This window comes from Lepus europaeus, chromosome 19, assembly GCF_033115175.1.
Source record: "Lepus europaeus isolate LE1 chromosome 19, mLepTim1.pri, whole genome shotgun sequence".
Classification (NCBI taxonomy): Eukaryota; Metazoa; Chordata; class Mammalia; order Lagomorpha; family Leporidae; genus Lepus; species Lepus europaeus.
Window position 1 is genome coordinate 54,597,336 of NC_084845.1, and position 20,854 is coordinate 54,618,189.

Genomic DNA, 20,854 nt, shown 5'->3' on the forward strand with positions numbered 1-20,854 from the left:
CCAGACAGTCCGGGCTGAGCCTCGCCCTGTTCCACGTTGGGGTGCTCGATTTTGTCGCTCTTCCCGACGACAGACCTGTTGCCTGGAGATTGCTAAGTGCGCGCGGGCGAGCTGCGGATCCTCTGCTCTCTCTCCGTGCGGAGCCAGCAGCCCCATCGGGAACAGCCCCGCGCTGAGGACTCGCGCTGTCCCTTCGCCCCTGGAAGCGTGGTCGTACTTTCCCAAACTCTCCCACTGGGGTCCCACCTGGCGGAAGCGGCGACATGGGGGTGCTAAGCCCGACCAGAAACTGAGGCGGGAGCCGCACCTCGCGCTTTTGGGGGACCCGGGCGCCGCGTCCGGGACAACGTGGACACGTGGACAATGGAGAGAGCGGGAGACCCGGGCGCATCCCCAGCTCTTGCCCGGGGTGGAGGGAGCACCTCCCAGGTGTTGCCAAACTCGCTCGTCCTCACTTTGACGGACTCGGAGACCTGGAGCGCATGGGAGGTAGGCACTTGGGGTGGCTTCAGGCCAGTAACACTGGAAGCGGACGAGACCGCCCACCCGTGCGTGTCCCCACCCCCGGAAGCACTAAACGAACCAGCCGCGGGGGGAGGGGAGCAGGTCGCCTCTCAGGCCCCGCCCCCCGATAAGCCTGGAATGTTAAATATTTGTTCGTGGGGCGGGGCGCAACCGCGAGGGGAGGCCCCACCCACTCCTGCCCCAGAGCGCGCCTGCGCCGAGAGGAGTAGCGCCTTGGTGCAGGCCACGCCATTGGTGCAAACTCCTGAAACCCCCCTGCAGCCCTAACGCCCGGGGTCCTAAAACTCCGGGTTCTTTCCCCCGCTGCAGGACAGGAGACGCCCGGTGTCTCCCCCGGACAGTCCGAATGCCACCTGGGCTCGCCCCTCCTGGCGCCCCTACCCGGTCAAACTCGAAGAGTGTGGAGCTGTACCCTTTGCTGTTCTCAGCGCGGGTCTCGAGGCCAGGTCCTCTGGGAAGCCTCCCCTTGGAGATGACCCACCGACGGGGGCATTCCTGGTGGTCCAGGGCGCATCCCCTCGGGAGAGGCGCTCATGCTGGGCGGTGAACCTGAGGCACCGGGCTGGCAGCCTAGGGCGGCTTCCCCGAACCTCTGCTGCGCGTCCATGCAGTCGCCTCGGCCGCTAGACAATTCCCGAAAAAGCAAATCCTTCAGATGGGGCCTAGCGCATCTCCCATGGTTGCTACACAGCCGGTCCACAGCAGGCCTCGGCCTCTAACCCTTCCCCTCTGGCCCCGACATCAGGGACTGGAGGACACTGGCGCGCCCCGGGGCCTGGCACTGAATGAATGCTTGCCTTGGCGCTCGCTTCTACCTTCGGGTACTCCAGCCACGGTAAGCCTCCTCGGGTCACAGGGCTGTTGCCCTGGGGTCACTTCTGCGGCTTTCCTGCTCTCCCACCGTGCCCTGCTGCAGCCCAGCCAGCTCTGCCTCCGGATTTTGGCAACTGAAGGCCCCTTCCTCCGTAGCAGGGCTGTCTCTGAACTCAGAGGTCTCTGTATTTCCCCACCCACATCCTGCTCCCCCTCCGTGTTCCTGGGGTCCACCAATCCTCACTGAATGAACGAATGTATGCGGGTGAGGGGCCCCAACGGCCCAGCGCTCCAGCTACGCTGGCTCCTGTAAGCCTCCTCCATAAAATTCCACCTCGCCTCGGCTCTTGCGCGCCTGCCGAGCCTCGGCAGCAGCTCTGGCCACTGTACGTGCGGGGCCAGACTCTTACAGCGGTAAGTGTGACGGTTCGTGCGGAACCTTCTGGACGAATAGGAATGGTGAACAAGCGTCTTGCCCTCCATTCCCGGCCAGGAAAGATCCCGCAGGGGAGGAGGATTCGAGGCTGGGGGCGGCCACCGCAAGGACCCACGCTAGCCAGGCCAGACCTACACCCTCTCTCCCTGTCTCCCTGGCCCACCGGAGCAGAAAGCGCACTGGGCTGCCCCTGGTTCCCGTTTCGCGCCTTTGCCGAATCGCCGCTGATGCCCACCAGAGGGCGCGCCAACTCCGTTGCCTGCACTGGATGGTGAGGGACAGGGGAGGAGTGTGCATGGGTGGGTGGGCAGCACACCAGGCCAAAGAAAGTGAAAAGAGGATGCTTTCGACGTCACGGGTGGCTTCCTTCCCGCTTTAGAATCCTCCATGGTCCCTGGCTTCCTGGACACAGGACAGTTTTAGAGTTTGATTTTCCAGGTCCCCAATCTCACCCTGTTCCTCTCTCATCTACCCTGCTTCTCCTGGTCTCCCATGCCGGTGCAGGGCCCAAGCACTTGGGCCATCCTCCACTGCCTTCCCGGGCCATAGCAGAGAGCTGGCCTGGAAGAGGGGCAGCCGGGACAGAATCTGGCGCCCTGACCGGGGCTAGAACCCAGTGTGCCGGCGCCGCCAGGCGGAGGATTAGCCTGTTAAGCCATGGCACCGGGCTGACTCTTGTTTTAATGTTTTTTCATCTACTTGAAAGGCAGAGCGACAGAGAATGAGAGAGTTAGTTAGTTAGTTAGTTTTCCATCTTCTGGTTCACTCCCCAGATGTCAGCAACAGCCAGGGCTGGGCTAGGCCAAAGCCAAGAACCTGGAACTCCATCTGGGTCCAAGGGGCCCAGGTCCTTCTGCTGCCTTCCCAGGAAGCTGGATTGGAAGCCAAGCAGCTGGGACTCCAGTCAGCACTCCTATTTGAGATACCAGTGTCCCAAGTGCCCACTTAACTGGCTATACCGCAATGCTGGCCCCCATACCTTCTATCTTTTTGAAAGATAAACTTATTTCAAAGGCAGAGTAACAGAGAAAGAGTGCTTTCATCTGCTGGTTCACTCCCCCAAATGCGTGGGCTGGGCCAGGTTAAAGCCAGGAGCCTAGAATTCCAGACAGGTCTCCCACATGGATGGTGAGAGCCCAAGCACTTGCTGCTCCCCAGGGTGTGCATTAGCAGGAAGCTAGATCTGAAGCTATCAGAACTGGCACTCCAGTATGGGATGCCACAACCCTAGGTTGTGATTCTTTTGGTCTCTAGGCTGCTGTGTGTGCTGAGCTCTGTGCCTGGGGCAGTCATCTACCTGCCCATCCTGTTGTTTTCCTGGAAAACTCGACTTTCCTCAAGACCCATCTCTAAGGAGTCTTCCTCCCACAGCCTTCCCTGATGCCTGGGCCAGATTAGATGTTGTGTTCCCGCCCCTAGCCTCCAGGGTTCTGCTGTGATTAGATCAGTGTTGGGCTCTCATGACTCCGGGGAAGCTCAGGCAGTGAGCCCTCTGTAGGCAGATTCTCTCTCTCTCTCTCTCTGTGTCTCTCTTTTTTTCCCCCAAGCTCAGAGTGTACCCATCCAGGCAGAAGAGCTTGGAGCTTGGGTTTGTGAAAGGGAATGCAAAGGACTCTGCCCCCCGCCTTAATAAAAAAAAAAAAAGAAGAAGAAGAAGAAAGAAAGAAAAAAAGGACTCTGTAATAGGAGGAAAGGCTTCTGTCTAGATCTCACTTGAAGCAGATACCACATTGTCCTGGCTTCTTGATGTCTGGGCTTACTCTCTTTTTAAAGACTATGTATTTTATTTATTTGAAAGGCAGAAATACAGAGAGAGAGAGAGAGATCTTCCATCTGCTGACTCACTCTCCTAATGGCCACCATGTCCAGAGCTGGGCCAATCCAAAGCCAGGAGCTTCGTCTGGGTCTCGCATGTGGATGCAGGGGCCTAAGCACTTGGGCCATCCTCTATTGCTTTCCCAGGCACATTAGCAGGGAGCTTGATCAGAAGTGGAACAGCCAGGACTTGAACCAGGCAAAGGCCTAGCCCACTATGCCACAGCGCTGGCCTCCTTGACTTTCATTTTATTTGAAAAGCTTAGAGATAGAGCCACGGGTCATTTCTTGGGAGCCCTGAACTGGGCCCCCCAAACTGGGGAATGCAAAGTGGCCTCACTGTAGCTCATGCAGAAATCCTGAGGGGGAAGGAGGTCGTTCTCTGCTAGGCAGCTCGGAAGCTGTTGAGACTGCAGATGAGAGAGCTGAGCAAGAATGGAGTGGAAGTTGGGAAAATGGCCAGAGCCGCCTGCAGGGTCCCTGCCATGCCAGAGGTGTGCACCATGGGAGGGCTTGTGAGTGCGGTTAGCAGGAGAGCGATGGGGCATGGCTTAAATAGTGTCAACCTGCCTTCTGGAGAACAACCCACAGGAGTGAGAACTTGAATTTTAAAAAAATTTAGCTGAGGGGGCGTGCTGTGCTGTGGCATAGTGCGTAAAGCCGCTGCTTGCAGTGCCGGCATCCCATATGGGCACTGGTTTGAGTCCTGGCTGCTTCACTTCTGATCCAGCTCTATGCTGTGGCCTGGGAAAGCAGTAGAAGATGGCCCAAGCCCTTGGGCCCCTGCACCCATGGGAGACCCAGAAGAAGCTCCTGGCTCCTGGCTTTGGATTGGCGCAGCTCCGGCCATTGCGGCCAATTGAGGAGTGAACCAGCGGATGGAAGAGCTCGCTCTCTCTCTCTCTCTCTCTCTCTGCCTCTCCTTTCTCTGTGTAACTCTGACTTTCAAATAAATAAATAAATCTTAAAAAAAAAAAAAAGACCTCTCTCTCTCTCTCCTTCTCTCTTGGTGTAACTCTGACTTTCAAGTAAAATAAATAATCTTTAAAATAAAATAAAATAAAAATTTTAAAAATTTATTTGAAAATCAGAGTTACAGAGAGAGGGGAGAAACAGAGACAGTGAGAGAGAGATCTTCCATCTGCTGGCTCATTCCCTGTGTGGCCACAGTGGCCAGGACTGGGCCAGGCTATAACCAGGACCTTCATCTGAGTCACCCATGTGGGTACAGGTGCCTAAGTGCTTGGGCCATCCTCTGCTGATTCCCCAGGTGCATTAGCAGGGAGCTAGATTGGAAGTAGAGCAGCTGGGACATGAACTATATGAGATGACGGCATCACAGGTGGTGGCTTTACCCACTGTGCCACAGTGCTGGCCCCAGGCACATGAATTAGGACAATGAGTAGAGGCTTCTGTGGGGGATGAGGGTAGTTTGGCTTTTGGAGGGAAGAGTTGGCAGGACTTGGCAACCACCTGGGTTGTGGGCTGAGAAGCAGGGAGGCATCCAGAGTCCAGGATGACCCCGGCCTGCAGGCAGGCCCATCGGAGGTATATTGTGGGGCTGCTGTAAAAAAGGGGGGACCCTCACCTTCTGATTATTCTGCATATCACATTGCCAGCAGGATCCTTTTTTTTTTTTTTTAAGAAAAGATTTATTTGAAAGGCAGAGTTACAAAGAGAGAGGGAGAGACATCTGCTGGCTCACTCCCTAAATTTCCACAATGGCTAGGCCGAAGCCAGGAGCCATTCCCATGTGAATGGCAGGGGCCCAAGTACTTGGGCCATCTTCTGCTGCTTTCCTAGGCACATGAGCAGGGAGCTGGATGGGAAGTGGAGCAGTGGGGACTCAAACTGGAGCCCACAGGGGATGTCAGCGCTGCAGGCAGTGGCTTAACATGTTGCACCACAGTGCTGGCTCCGCTGGCAGGATCTTTGATGATCAGGCCCTGCCATCCCTGCCCCGGTGATCATGGTTCCTAACACCTGCAGAGCTTGTGGGGGGGGGGGGGCAGCAGAGCCACTCTTGAGGACAGGGCCACTCTTCCAGGGACCCGTGGTCACCTGAAGCTGCTGAACTGCCAAGACGTTCGGACTGGCCAGAGTCCAAGGTGGCCCGTGTGGGTTCAGGGGCTCCATGCGCGTGACCGCCACTGTAGGTGACAGGTGGAAGGCCGTCACCCGTGGCTCTGGACTTCTGCTTATCTGTAGTACCTGCAGAAGGGTCTCACATGGGGCCTTTGCCAGATTGGTCTTCAGCAACCCTCCGCTGGGGCTAGGACTGAAGGTAGGGGAAGCAGGAGGCCTGAGCCAGGGCCCCCAGTGGGGGATGGTTTGGCCTTGAGAAAGGGAGCCGCTCTTGTTTCACTAGGAGCTTTCAGGAAGGGCAGGCCACGAAAATGAGCAGCTCAGTGCGGGGCCGGCCCCCACCAAGAAGGAAAGGTTGGGAGAGAGGTCCGGGGGCTGTGATGATCAGGATGTGGCTGGTGTTGGGAGGGGGTGTGTGGAAGATCAAGACCTCTGTTCCCCAAACACTGCTCCCTGGATCCCAGAATGATGCGTGGGGCTGGCATGTGACTGGCTGTGCAGCCGGCTCGCTCTGGTGGCCCTGGTTCCCAGTGCAGGGAGTCCATCTCCTCTCCAGACCCCTAGATTTGCCCGGAGTGGGAGTGGGGGGGGGAGGGGACAAAGGCGAACTCCTGCTGCCCCTCCCACTCTGCAGGGGAACTTGCAGGGGACATGGCGCCGGCTGGAGGCCCAAGCCCGCTCCCAACTCCGCCCCATGTGGCAGGGTGACGCCCCACTCCGCACCTCTAAATCCAGTGGACAGACCGCTCTATCGGGAACCACACGCTGACCTGGCCTCTCCCGGTCCAACCCTTACCCTAACTCAGGGGCAGATGGTAAGGGGGCCCCTGGGCAGGGATGAGCGAACCCAGGTTCCTTGCGGGCAGAACTGGTGTGAGGATTGCAAAATGGTCCTGGTCATCTGAGGCCCAAGAGCTGCCTGGCGGTCACTTCCTTTGTTCCTGCTTTTCACAGGAGTCGCTCCGCGTCGGCGAGCGCTGGCCTCCGTACCGTCTCAGCCAGGACCCTCAAAGTCTGGGAGGAACCGGGAATCGGAGGTGAGGGCTGAGCTGGGTGCACGGCGGCTGCGAGGAGGGGCTGCGGCGCGTGGATGGATCGATGCGCTCGGCGCGCAGCGCAATCAAGGGGCGAGGCCGGGGGCTGGGCAAGGGCGGGGCGGAGCGCGGACTGGACAGGGCGGCGAGTCCCTATTGGTAGGCCGTTTGGGGAGGCGGGCCCTGATTGGCCGGGCGGCTGCAGGCGGCTCCGGGCGGCGGGGTTAAGTACGTCCCCGCAGCCGCTGTGGGGCCTAGGCGCTGTTCGGATCGCTGAGCGTGCCCCGACCGCCTACGGCGGGGGTCGCGCGCCATGGGGCTCCGCGCGTGCCCCTGCCGCGCGGCGTTGCTCCCGAGTGGCCTCCTGGTCCTGCTGATGCTGCTCCTGGCCCCGGCGCTCCAGGCCCGACGTCGCCCCCCAGTGGTGCTGGGTGAGCCGCGTGTTTGGTAATGGGTCTGTCCGGCAGGGCGGGGTGCGGGCACGGCTGTCCTCCTCGGTCAGAAATAGAGAAGCGTCTTGGTGTGTGTCTTCTCACCTGGGTCAGTCGGCCCGCCTCCCGCCGTGCTGGGCGCGGGTGTGGACAGCTTAACACCAGCTGCTCTGGTAGGGAGTGGGAGTGAGTGCGAGGGCCACCGTCCATCCCTCCACCCGTCCACATCGTCTCGAGCCTTGCCTTGCCTAGCTCGGGTTTCCAGTTGGGAAAGACTGGGGCCCTTGAGACCCTGGACTGAGCGCTGGTGGGGGGCCAGTAGGGTGGCGTTAGAATTGGCTTCTGTGTTGTCCTGGGCCTGGCTGGGAGGCTGTCACCTTCAGCCCTTCCAGCCTCGATACCTTCCATGTTTCGGAGTGCATTACTGGGAGAAATTGGGGAATGGATTGCTTCCCACCAAGCCCCTGTTTCCCCTCTTCCCCAGCTATAAATGGGTGGCCCTGGCCTGAGCCTGCAGGCGTGAGAGAAGCGGGCTGGCAGGGAGTAGGTTTGGGACAATGGCCATGAACAAGTGTCAGACAACATGCCTGTACTCTGACCCCTGCCAGACCTGCTTGGATTAGGCCGTGTGAGGGCTGAGTGACCTCCCCTACCTACTCCCTCCTTTTTAAAAAAAATTTTTTTTTAAAAGATTTATTTTATTTATTTGAAAGGCAGAGTTACAGAGAGAGGGTGAGAGACAGAGAGAGAGAGAGAGAGAATCTTCCATCTGCTGGTTCACTTGTCAAATAACTACAACAGCTGGGGCTGGGCCAGGCCAAAGCCAGGAGCCAGGAGCCAGGAATTTCTTATGGATCTCCCATGTGAGTGCAGCGGCCCAGGGACTTGGGCCTTCCTCTGCTGCTTTCCCAGGCACATTAACAGGGAGCTGGATTGGAAGTGGAGCAGCCGGGACTCGAACTGGCACCCATATGGGATGCCATCATCGCAGGCAGTAGTTTAACCTGCTGCACCATAGAACCAGCTACACCTACTCCGTCTTTGATCACAGATCTGGCTGTGATGTACAGGAGCTGCTGTTTCCTTGTTGTAGGCCAGGGTGAGACATTTTGTCTGGGGGCTCCAGTGCCTCATTCAGGCCTCTGCTCCCATCTCCAGCGGGTATGTTGGTGGCCAGCCAGGATTCCTGAGAGCAGAGGCATCCCAAGGCACACGTTACATACTGAGCCTGCTATGGTATGATTGTCCCACTCCCCACGTTCTTTCTACTTGGAATATTTTAATAGAAATAGCAGAAATCCCAGAAGGGTAAGGTTGGCAGGCAGCGTGGTCCCTGGAGACCCCACCAGTGCTCCAGGAGGGAGCTTCAGGTTCACCCTGAGGTCTGAGCACATTTGGCCCTGCCTCCCTCGAGTCTGCAGGGCGTGATGAACAACGATCCCCAGAGGTGAACCTGTGCTGGGCAAGCAGAGTCCACGGAGCCAGCTGGCTGGTGGGTGTCAGGGGAGGCTTCCCAGAATATGCAACTGGAGCTGAGATCAGGAGAGAGTTCTGGGCGGAGGGAACAACATATCAGAAGGAGAAAAGTGAGCAGTCCAGGCTGCTAGAATGGAGTGGGGGGAGGAAGGAATTGTGCGGGGCTCGTGACTGGTTGGGTCATCTGGACTTTATCCTAGGGGCCACAGGAAGTCATGTGTGAGCCTTGGGAGTTCTGACTGTGAGAGGTGTGGCGTTGGGAAGTGTGTGGTCTGCTGTCAGAACATACCCTTTTTGCCTGGGGTGGTGCTGACTGCTCTCTTTTTTTTTTTTTTTTTTTTTTTTTTTTTGACAGGCAGAGTGGACAGTGAGAGAGAGAGACAGGGAGAAAGGTCTTCCTTTACCTTTGGTTCACTCTCCAATGGCCGCTGTGGCCAGCGCGTTGCGGCCCGCGCACCACGCTGATCCGAAGCCAGGAGACAGGTGCTTCTCCTGGTCTCCCATGTGGGTGCAGGGCCCAAGGACTTGGGCCATCCTCCACTGCACTCCCGGGCCACAGCAGAGAGCTGGCCTGGAAGAGGGGCAACCGGGACAGAATCCGGCACCCCGACCGGACTAGAACCTGGTGTGCCGGCGCCGCAGGCGGAGGATTAGCCTATTGAGCCATGGCACCGGCCTGCACTCATTAATTCTTTCAGTACTTGGTTATCCTAGGTCAAAGCACAGGAGCATCATTCCCCACCCAAGTCATAGAGCACCTGGAATCCTAATTTTCCCAGCTTCTTAGGGAGTGAGGCTGCTGATGTTAACTCAAGATGAGCTGCCAGGGGCCTGCAGCGCTGGCATCCCATATGGCTGCTGGTTCGAGTCCCCGCTGCTCCACTTCCAGTCCAGCTCCTTGGTAATGTGGCTGGGAGGGCAGTGGAGGATGGTTCAAGTGCTTGAGCCCCTGCACACAGGAGGGAGACCCAGATGAAGCTCCTGGCTCCTGGCTTCAGCCTGACCCTGCCTTAGTCATTGTGGCCATTTGGGGAGTGAACCAGTGGGTGGAAGATCTGTCTCTCTTTCTCTCTCTCTCTCTCTCTCTAACTCTGCGTTTCAAATAAGTAATTACATCTTTTTTAAAAAAGATTTTTATTTTTAAAAAGATTTATTTATTTGAGAGGCAGAGTTAACAGAGAGGCAGAGGCAGAGAGAGAGAGAGGTCTTCTAACCACTAGTTCACTCCCCAGATGGCCACAATGACCAGAGCTGCACCGATCTGAAGCCAGGAGTTTCTTCTGGGTCTCCCACATGGGTGCAGGGGCCCAAGGACCTGGGCCACCTTCTTCTGCTTTCCCAGGCCATAGCTGAGAGCTGGATTGGAAGTGAAACAGCTGGGACTTAAACCAGCGCTCATTTGGGATGCCAGCACTGCAGGCAGCAGCTTTATCCACAATGCCACAGTGCTGGCCCCAAATAATTAAATCTTAAAAAAAAAAAAAAAAAAAAAGATGAGCTGCTGCTGGGAACAGAGCAGGAACCTGACCTTGACCATCAGAGGATCAGCATTCTCTAAGATTAGGACTTGAAGTGATGGTACAAGAAGCAGAGGTCAGAGAAATGAGCCCGGACAGGGGCAGGGGACTGTAGGTAAGCCATTCCTACCCCCTCCTGGCCTCAGTCTCCTCATCTGTTAAGTGGGATGAAAGACACATGGATGGCCCTTAGTTCCAGGCAAATAGGAGTTCAGGAAGTGATCCCTGCTATTTTTAGCAGTCACATGGCCTGACCAGGTCAAGGGGTGTCTGGGGCAAAGCAGATCTGGTGACTTCTTCCAACCGTTTCCTTTTTGGTGGAGACAGTGACCCAGGTCTCTGCAGTGCCCTGCCCAGTCCTCGGGCATTATCATCCAGAGGTGTTCTGCTGGAGACTCCTTGCTTCCACACCCACATCAGGAAGGGAGGTAAAGGCAGGTGCCACACCTGCTCCCAGGGCACCCTGAAGACACTGACGTGGTGCACTGGAGGGCAGGCACACCCTGTGCAGGGCTGGGCTTACAGGCGCTGGCTGTTTAGTCAGTGGTCATTTAGCCTAAATGGGGCTGTGTTTGGGAGGTGCCAGGAACATGACATGTGGGAGCAGCTGAGGCCCGAAAGGTCAGTGAGAGTAACTGGACTGTGAAGGGCTTTTCATTTTTACAGACTTGTTTGCTTTTTGGAAGGTAGAGCATCAGAGAGAGAGAAAAAGAGACAGATTGGCCCTTCTCTTCTTCCCTGGCCTCTTGCCAGGAGAGGGCTTGCTTTATCCCTGTGCCTCTAGGGCTTCCTGGCTAGATGCTCCTCCACGTGGCTGGTTCCTGGTGCTCGGTATGAACCCAGATTACTTCTCTCTCTCTTAGATAAAGCTCTCACTCTTCTATGCATCTTTTTCACTAAATAAAGGCTTAACATGTAAAAAAAAAAAAAAAAAAAAAAAAGAGAGAGAGAGAGAGGAGAGAGACAGAGCTTCCATTCACTGGTCTACTCCGCAGTCAGCTACAATGGCCAAAGCTGGGCCAGGCTGAACCCAGCAGCCAGGAACTCCATCCTGGTCTCCCACATGGGTGGCAGAGACCCAAGCACCTGGGCCTTCTTACTCTGCCTTCCCACGCACATTAAGAGGAGGCTGGTTTGGAAGCAGAGCAGTCGGCACCCCCTGACAGGGGCCGATGATGCTGCAAGTGGTGGCTTAACCCTTAACCCACTGGGCCACAGTGCTGGCCTCTGTGAAAGCCTTGGGATGCTGGGCAGTGAAGCAATAGGGATGGGCTTGGGGGTCACAAGGACCCCAGGGCTCTGTGTGCACTGAACAAATTGGCTGGGTTGGAGAGAAGTCCTACTTGGGACCTGGCCACTCCTACCCCCGCTACTATGGCTTGCCTGGTGTGTTGATTCGGGCTACCTGTCTCCACCACTGGCTCCCAGCCATGCTAGGGGCCTCTGGGTGCTCTGCCCTCTAGAGGCTCAGTGGGTTCTGCGCTTTAGCAGGGCGCAGGGACCTCAGTGAGCTAGCAGGTGCCAGTTCAGGCTTCTCTCAGCTGTGTTTCTGTTTGTGATCTCCTTCCTGCAAGTCCGGAATACCTTCTCTGGGTTCAGTTTTGGCTGGCGAAGTGGCCCAGTGTCCTGTCCTGCTTCCTGTTCCCTCTCTCGGCATGAACAAGGTGCCCGGAATGGCTGTAGGTAGAGGTCTTTGGGTTCAAGCCTGAAGAGCATATATCTAATGACAGGCCTGTAGTAGTGTTCTGGAATTCAGAGGGAAGTTGGAGCTCTTGTCTTGGTCTGTTAACCATAGAAGCCATGTGTGGAGGTTCGTGTTTGCAAGGGGCTGGTTCAAGACAAGATCACATTTCACACATAATGAAACTGAGACCTACCGTGGGGAAGTGACTTCAACCTGAACCCCATTCCAGTAGCCCGAATGCCCTGGGAGGATGTTCTTGTGCAGACACAAGGATTTACTGTCCCAGGGCTCGGGAAGTGTGATGGGGCCTCCCCCAACACACCGCAGCCTCTCTCAGGCCCCCATAGGCTTCGCGTTCACTCCTGTGTACCAGGGAGCAGTAGCAGCTTTTCTGTGTGAAGATTGTGTCCAGGCCCCTGAGTCAGGGTCTTGGCTTTCTGATTTTCTTGCCCCGGCACTGTATTTCAGCTGGAGGTGTGGAATTGCAAGGGTCTCCCACGGTGCCCGTGACTCTTAGGGAGAGTCTGTGGCAGACTTTAAGGTTTCTGGAGGTTTCCAGCCTGCCAGGCCCAGAACTTATGCATGTCTTGTGCGCCCTTGTAGTGCCTGGCGATTTGGGCAACCAGCTGGAGGCAAAGCTGGACAAGCCGAAGGTCGTGCATTACCTGTGCTCCAAGAGGACGGACAGCTACTTCACACTCTGGCTGAACCTGGAACTGCTGCTGCCCGTCATCATAGACTGCTGGATCGACAATATCAGGTGGGGGCCTGCACAGGCCTTCTCAGCCCCACTTCATGCACCGGTCTGGGATCTGTTTCCCTTCCCAGGACCCGAGGCCCTCCGCGTGGTTGGCTGGCAGCATCTCTGCACTCTCTGGCCAGACTTTGCTGCTGCTCTTGTCCTTTCCCTCTCCAGTTCAGCCCTGGCCCCTCAGGCCCTATCCATAGCTCCAACGTCATCCCTTCTTTGCTGTGGCTTGGCCACGCCTCCGCCTCCAGCTGCCTGTTCTTCCTGGGACAGGCTCTGCCTCCACACGCACCTGCTAGATTTCAGACTGTAATCTGCTTCCATTCCCTTTGCCAGATCAGCTCCCTGCCATGTACCATATTTATTTGTTTTCTTTTTCCCTCATTTCCCCTTTGAAACCTGACCTTGCTCCCTTTGTGAATTCTCCCCTGCCACTCCATGTAGCTCTCCACTCCTTCCCACAGGTCACATCATGTTGCCACGGGTATTTCCCAGGTTGAATATAGCCACCATTAATTTTACATTCAGTACGTTCTACATATGATGTTGCAGTTAACAATTGGTCCTGTACGATCTTGGAGCTGAAAAATTCCTGTATCCTTGTGATGCCTCAGCTGGCATAACATTGTCAGTGCAGGTCATTACTTATGCATTTATGGTGATGTTAGCGTAAATTAACCTACTATGCCACCAGTTTAATGAAAATATAGCAATATAATTATGTGCATAATACTTGGTAGTGACCGACATTATTACTGGCATATGTATTTACTTCTTATTGTCATTCTAGAGTGTCTTTTTTTTTTTTATTTATTTTTTTGACAGGCAGAGTGGATAGTGAGAGAGAGAGACAGAGAGAAAGGTCTTCCTTTTTGCCGTTGGTTCACCCTCCAATGGCAGCTGCAGCCAGCGCATCTCGCTGATCCGAAGCCAGGAGCCAGGTGCTTCTCCTGGTCTCCCACGCGGGTGCAGGGCTCAAGCACTTGGGCCATAGCAGAGAGCTGGCCTGGAAGAGGGGCAACCGGGATAGAATCCGGCGCCCCAACCAGGGCTAGAACCCGGTGTGCCGGCGCTGCAAGGCGGAGGATTAGCCTGTTAAGCCACGGCGCCGGCTCTAGAGTGTCTTCTTACTTAGTGTAGAACAGCATGCTGTATTCTGCCAGCAGCAGCTGTATACATTCTGAATGAACCACGTATCTTGGTTGCATCAGAGGCCGTGTTAAGTGATTGACTGACATGTCTAGGTTTAGGTAAGCATATTCTGACATTCATCGAACAGTGAAATCACCTGATGATGCGTTTCTCAGAACACAGTCCCATTGTTCAGTGATGAGCGGCTGTGCTTTCCTTCATTCAGTCTTACAGCAACTCTGTGAAACAGGTGCTCTTTTTAAACTGGCTTTTCAGGTGAGGAAGTCTAGAAGCTCAAAGAATGGCTTGTGCTGACTCAGCTAACAAGTGAATGGCAGAACCAGAATTCTAACCCAGACTGTGTGACTCTGAGCTGAGCGCCCTAAAAAGGGGACTGTACCTTTTTTATCATCAGTAGAACCAGGAACACAGTTGGTGCTTAATGCATGTTTGAGCAGAAGGTGTCTCATAAATTAAAAGTTTTCCCCCGAGACCTGCTAGCTGCTTCTCCAGACCCCTGCCCCCGCTGGCTGTCAGCTCTTTCCTTCTCTGTGTGTGTGGATCGGGGCTATTTCCAGGCTGTTGATTTCCATTTCTATTTTTGTACTGGGGACATGGCCTCAGGTACTCGCAATTGGAGATGTGGACTGGAGCTGAGAAGGGCTTGTCTGATTGTTCCTCTGACCTGTTTATGCTTCTATGCCGCGTGCAGTACAGAGCTGCTTTGGGTTTGCATTTTACTGGGTGGCTACTGGGATGGTCTATAGACTGTCCTGGAGAGAGTGGGCCCAGAGCTATTGTCTAGGTTGGTGCTGGGACTCTGTCAGCTTCCTGTGACTGTGAAGTCCCTAGAGGTTGAGGGTCACCAGGAACTTTGGGTTCCTGTGTTTTTTTGGAGCACATTGGCTTCTTGGGTGTCTGGAAAGATCAGTGTAGTGTTCCTAGCCTGGCACAAGACTTCTGTTCTGTCTTCTCCAACCCCATCCCCAACATTTCTCCAGGCCTTGCCAACTCCTTCCCCAGGGAGTCAGGATAGAGCAGCCTTGTAGTTGGAGCCCTGAGGCAGGGATCTCTCACCTGGTTCTGTTTTACACTGCAACTGCAGAAACTGTTAGATATGTATGATGTTTGCAGCTGCTAGGTCTTTGGTAATTTGTTACACAGCAATAAAAATCTTATAAAGGGGCTGGTAGGGATCCCAAATAGCTGGTGGTCGGTATGTCATGGCTTATAGGAATTTGCCAGCCAGCTCTGGGCATGTGGTTGCAATCTGACAGGTGATAGGGCTCTGCAGTGTGTTATGGGGCAGGTTATGTGGGCATGGTTTGTTCACGTCCTCCGCAGATGGTGTGGTGGGGTCCAATACCCAGTGCAAATAGGACTCAGCTGTCTCTACCTGGGTCTGCAGAAGGCCTTTCTCCTGTCTCCCCAAGCTGTCCCCATCACTTGTCAGGCCTTATCCACCCATCGACACGGCAGCCACGGCGGCTCAGGCCCTGAGGTGGATCCTTGTCTGATTTTGTTGTGTGCTGCACTCATTATCTCCTTTGCCCTGGCGTGTGTGGAAGCAGGGGCAGGGGCTAGTGCCTTAGCCGTGGGGCAATGCGAGACTACAAGAGTCTGCTGCTTCTTGGGGTCAAGTGTGAAGTTCATGGCAGAGCCAGGACTAACTTTCTTCTCTCCACCAATTCATGACCCTCATTCTGGGGTAGGCGACACTGGGGAGAAAAGAATATGGCCTTGACAGGGGTCTTGTGGTCAATCTTGGGAGTGAGCCTTGGTGGGAGCCCTCATCTAGCCGGGGTTAATGGTCTGTCCTTTGTAAACCTAAACCTGCTGTGTTTCTTTTTTCTCCCTTGCACATCTGACGAAACTTGGGGATCAGAAGGGAGTATGGCTCAGGACACAGGGCAATATTGGGGTGTCACTTCTGAGTTAACTGGCTCCATGTCCCCTCTTGATAGGCTAATTTACAACAAAACATCCCGGGCCACCCAGTTTCCTGATGGCGTGGATGTGCGTGTCCCTGGCTTCGGGAAGACCTTCTCATTGGAGTTCTTGGATCCCAGCAAGAGCAGCGTGGGTATGTAGAGCTGGGGCTCTGCTGCACCCCTAGAGTTGGAGGGCCCACTTTGGTTTGGAAGGGTGTCCTGTGAGCTGTCTGCCCTGTGGCCATCCTGCAGGTACCTTGTTCCAGTGGATGTCATGGTCCCTGTGGCAGGTGTGGTATGGGTGGCAGGCACTGGCTGTGCTTTCTCTAACGCCATGCATTTCTGTTGGCAGGTTCCTATTTCCACACCATGGTGGAGAGCCTTGTGGGCTGGGGCTACACGCGGGGTGAGGACGTCCGAGGGGCCCCCTATGACTGGCGCCGAGCCCCAAGTAAGCAGTCACCCTCATTCCTTCCCTGGGGTCTTGGGAGGTAGGGACGAGGCAGTCATAGCCACCACTGGCCTTGGGCTCTCCCCTTTCCTGGGTCTCTGGCATGGTCCAGCTCCACAGCCATCACCCCTGTCCTTCCCTGTCCCTCACCCCAGGACCTCTGGGCCTCTGAGCCCTAGGGACAGAAAATATCCTGGGAAGGGGAGGTGGGAGAGGGGCAGTGGGAAAAGGAGCCCGTTTCCTCCCTTCCTGGAAGCCGGGGTGGGGGAGGACCAGACTGCTCCCACTTGCAGTTTAGCGCTGTCCCCACCCCCGAGTCCTGGGTCTGACCGAGGAATGGTCAGTGGTTCAGGCCCTAGGACCCTTCCCACCTGACCCCTGCCTGGCTCTGGCCTGCAGATGAAAACGGGCCCTACTTCCTGGCCCTCCGAGAGATGATCGAGGAGATGCACCAGCTGTATGGGGGCCCTGTGGTGCTGGTTGCCCATAGCATGGGCAACATGTACACGCTCTACTTTCTGCAGCGGCAACCGCAGGCCTGGAAGGACAAGTACATCCGTGCCTTTGTGTCACTAGGCGCGCCCTGGGGGGGCGTGGCCAAGACCCTACGCGTCCTGGCCTCAGGTAGGACTCCCCTCGGCAGGGCAGGGGGTGGGTAGCAGGAATGCCGTCCTCTCTGCTTCCGGCATGTGCTGCTGGGCTAGCAGCCTTCATGCCTCTATTCCGGGGTGGGCACTCTTCTTCCTCCAGAATGACATTTCTTTTCTTTTCTTTTTAAATTAATTAACTTATTTAAAAGGCAGAACATCAGAGAGGGAGAGAATGAGAAAAATCTTCCATTTCCGGTTCACTCCCCAAATGGCTACAACTAGCTTGGGCTAGGCTACGCCGAAGCCAGGAGCCAGGAATTCCATCCAGGTTCCCATATGGGTGGCAGGGGCCCAGGTACTTGGGTCATCATCTTTTGCCCTCCTAGGTGCATTAACAGGAAGCTAAATTGGAAGCAGAGCAGCTGAAATTTGAACTGGCACTCCAAAATGGGATGTCGTTATCACAAGCAGCAGCTTAACCCACTGTGCAACAATGCTGGCCTGCCATTCTTTTTCAATTTTTTTTTTTCCAAAAGAGGATCAAATGCTACTCCTGATCTCACTTCCCTAGTTGATAGCCCTTGTAATTTGTGTAGGTTTCTTATAGCATGTCCCTGGAGGGGCATAGCTTTGTCCTACAGGTACTTGCTTGTGCATGGATGCACACCCACATGCATGCACACACATACACCCCAGGGCTCAGGCCTGGCTGCCCTAATTTGGTTTTTACCCAAAGTCCTTTGAAAGTACCTTCTCATTTCTTCTCACCCTCACCCTCACTTCTTCATCCTGCCTGGTCCTAGAAAAGGCAGACCGACTGCCGTTTCCTGTTTATGAATTGCACCTGCATCTGTGGGCACGGATAGGGAGGACGTGAGTGCAGCTCTGTCTGGGCCTGCTTGCCAGGCAGTTGAGAAAGTCACCCCCTTCCTGGTCCCTCACCAATCACTTGCCTTTTAGTGACTGTCAGAACCTGCCAGCTGCAGCCGTACAGTGGAGCTCTGTGCTTAGGAGCAACCTTGCCTCTCTGCTAGAACTGGCTGGCGTCCCTGTGACCCTCACTTGGGAGCTGTGGCTCAAGACTGTGCCAAGTATCTCAGGAGTTTTTTTTTTTTTTTCCTCAAGTCAGCAGCACTGCCTGACCTGTGGGACCAACTGGTCATTGTCACCAGGTCAGGTCCAGTGCCTCTCCCAGTAGTGACCCTAAATTGACAGTGAGCCTATGGCTCAGATATTCAAATACAGTGAGGGCTCATCACTGCTACCTGCTCTGTCCAGCCTCTGACCTGGAGGGACAGATATCAGCACCTGCTAAGTTTGAACAGGTAGCCATGGTGGAGTTTGGACCCCAACCCCTTTCCCAGCCAGGAAGCCGTTGCATGAGCCCTGGCAGCCCAAGAGTGGAGGTGTGCTGTGGGGAGGTGGGAGTCCATGGACCTCTAGGGCCTCCCTTTCCTCAGGGATCCTAACGCCAGGCTCCAGCAGGCAGAGAGGTCTCTCTCCCTTCAGATACAGGGTTTTGGCCCTATACAGTTCAGGGGCCACTGTCCCAAGGTCTCACTGTCTGGTGGGTGCATCTGTGACATTGAAGGACCCTGACTCCAGCAGCCTCCCCCCCTGCCCTGTCTCCAGCAGGCCTGGCTGCTCACAGGCAGGTGACTGGGAGGAGGTCAGGGCTCACTGTGGTGTAAGAGAAAGAGGAGCAAGTCTCTGGGCTGCCAACCTGTTGAGTTAGCTTAGGGAAGGTCAGTGCCCACACATACCCGGGTAAGCGCTCCAAGGAGGTGCTGTTTACAGGGAAGGAGATGTAATAAATCACCCCAGGGTTATCTGGGGGCTAAATTCTTTGTGAGGAAATGGCAAAAGAAACACTAAACCAGGCTTGTGAGTATGCTTTTCAAATGTTGAAAAAATAAGGAGAAGCCATCAAAGCTCATGCAGGGATGGAAGTTATAATAGCAGTGCAGAAACGAGGGCGTGTTGACTGGACCACTAGCCCGGGTCTGGCCGAGGGCCTGGTGACAAGCATGGTGCCCAGCGAGCTGGCATTCCTAAGCAAAGACTGATCCAATGGGGCCGACGTCTGCACCACCGGCATCCCATATGGGTGCCAGTTCAAGACCTGGCTGCTCTTCTGATCCAGTTCTCCGCTATGGTGTGGGAAAGCAATATAGGATGGCCCAAGTCCTTGGGTCCTTGCACCCGTGTGGGAGACCTGGAAAAAGGTCCTGGCTCCTGGCTTCACATCAGCCCAGCTCCAGCCGTTGCGGCCGTTTGGGGAGTGGACCAGCGGATGGACGACCTATCTTTCTCTTTCTCTGCATCTGCCTCTCTGTAACTCTACCTTTCAAATAAATTTTAAAAAAAAATTTAAAAAAAGGACTGATCTAAGCCCTCTCCCTGCAGGAGACAACAACCGCATCCCAGTCATTGGGCCCCTGAAGATCCGGGAGCAGCAGCGGTCTGCTGTCTCCACCAGCTGGCTGCTGCCCTACAACTATACCTGGTCACCAAAAAAAGTGTTTGTGCATACACCAACAACCAACTACACTCTGCAGGACTACCGTCGCTTCTTCCAGGACATTGGCTTTGAAGAGGGCTGGCTCATGCGGCAGGACACAGAGGGGCTGGTCGCCATGGTGCCCCCTGGAGTGCCACTGCACTGCCTCTATGGCACCGGTGTGCCCACGCCAGACTCCTTCTACTACGAGAGCTTCCCTGACCGTGACCCTAAAATCTGCTTTGGCGATGGCGATGGCACTGTGAACTTGGAAAGTGCCCTGCAGTGCCTGACCTGGCTCGGCTCCCAGGAGCACCGAGTGTCTTTGCAGGAGCTGCCAGGCAGTGAGCACATCGAGATGCTGGCCAATGCCACCACCCTGGCCTACCTGAAACGTGTTCTCCTTGGGCCTTGATTGCTGTGCCAGGCAGGGACTCTGGATGGCTTGGCCACGAGGCTTCTCTTTGCCTCTGGGGCTGTCACGGCCAAAGTTTGTGACTGATCATGGGAGACTCTGGGTCTCAGGCTGTGAAACACCTGCCGTGGGGGCGTGCTGTTTCTTATCTTTCCTCTGTGGCAGTGAAGAAGGAAGAAGTAAGTGTGGACGTGAGGGACCACGGACCCACGGACGGGAAGACTGCTGCTGATGGAATTGTGACCTCAGGACTGGCTCAGCAGGGTGGATTGGCTGGCAGCTGGCCCCAATCCCCAGCTCCAGGGCCACACGTTGCTCCTACCCCTGTGGCCTTTTCACATTTGCCCACCGGGCCCTGGCCCCTCAGGCGACCCCTCCCGTGTGGTAGCCACAGGTTGGTCTGCCACTGGCCATGGGTGGCTGGAGCTGCTGGCTTCCCTGTGGCCTGGCTGGTAGTCCTCCTAACCGTGGCTTCCTGGCGACAGCCTAGAACCCCCTGCAGGCAGGGGCAGTTTGTGTTCTCCACAGTCCTGGGGTAGTCACTCTACTCCTCCTACCTCCCTCATGTCGAAGAGCAGCCTAGCCATGGATTGGGCAGCAGAGGGGCCTCCAGTTCTTCAGGCTGCATCATGGGAACTGTGCTCCTGGTTATATGTTGGCCGCAGTATTGAAGCTGGCTCCCTTCACCTGGGACTGTAGTTCAAGGATGAGAGCAGGGTCCAGTGCCATGGCCATCCAGGGCCTGAGGGAGAAAGGGAGTTCAAGGAAGCATCCAAGGCTGTGAAGAGCTGCCCTCTTGCTAACCCCACCACCACATTGCTGCTCTGCCCAGGGTTTCTCTAGCACCCAGTGGGGCTGGCACAGGGCTGAGAGGTGGTGAGGCACCTGCTCCCACCAGGCGGCGGGGTGGTATTTTGTCTGCAGGGACCAGCCCGGGGTCCCCTGAGAGAGCAGGGGTTTTCTGTTTGGCCCAGGGATGCTGCACAGTTCTCCCTATGATAGCAGGGATGGAGAACATGGCCCTGCCTGTTGGTCGCGGGCTCCTGGTGGCAGCTGGCCAGGATTTGGGTCAAGCCTCCACATCAGGTTCCCAAAGCCACATTCAGGCTAGACTGTGCTGTTCTCCCACAAGATTTCTGTGGAGCTGGATTTTCCCTGCTGCCTACACACCCAACATCTGTCCCCCCCTTTATTCCTGAGTGGGGGCCCCCCATGGGGCTCTAAGTAGGCTGTACCTTGATTCTGGCAATAAAAGTATTCTGGATGCTGTAA

General features: G+C 55.6%; 1 protein-coding gene across 3 annotated transcripts; it reads left to right on the forward strand.

Annotated features, from left to right (window-relative positions):
• Positions 1–1,081: 1,081 nt before the first annotated feature.
• PLA2G15 (phospholipase A2 group XV) lies at positions 1,082–20,854 on the forward strand. 3 transcript variants are annotated; one of them, XM_062176821.1, is made up of 7 exons: positions 1,082–1,360; positions 6,629–6,711; positions 12,420–12,576; positions 15,660–15,778; positions 15,979–16,077; positions 16,477–16,701; positions 19,074–20,854. In XM_062176821.1, the coding sequence occupies exons 1-7, from the start codon at positions 1,311–1,313 to the stop codon at positions 19,580–19,582; spliced, it is 1,242 nt and encodes a 413-aa protein (XP_062032805.1). In that variant the 5' UTR covers positions 1,082–1,310; the 3' UTR covers positions 19,583–20,854. The 3 variants fall into 3 exon arrangements, with proteins under 3 accessions (XP_062032805.1, XP_062032807.1, XP_062032806.1); XM_062176823.1 differs by lacking the exons at positions 1,082–1,360; positions 6,629–6,711 and adding an exon at positions 6,957–7,139 and having other exon boundaries at positions 16,602–16,701; positions 19,074–19,349; XM_062176822.1 differs by lacking the exons at positions 1,082–1,360; positions 6,629–6,711 and adding an exon at positions 6,958–7,139.

Excerpts from the sequence above, each read along its gene's own strand:
- PLA2G15 (XM_062176821.1), top strand. The coding sequence starts at position 1,311 with ATGAATGCTTGCCTTGGCGCTCGCTTCTACCTTCGGGTACTCCAGCCA. Across the intron at positions 6,712-12,419 it reads GGAGGAACCGGGAATCGGAG|TGCCTGGCGATTTGGGCAAC; the intron begins GTGAGGGCTGAG and ends GCGCCCTTGTAG. Across the intron at positions 16,078-16,476 it reads TGACTGGCGCCGAGCCCCAA|ATGAAAACGGGCCCTACTTC; the intron begins GTAAGCAGTCAC and ends TCTGGCCTGCAG.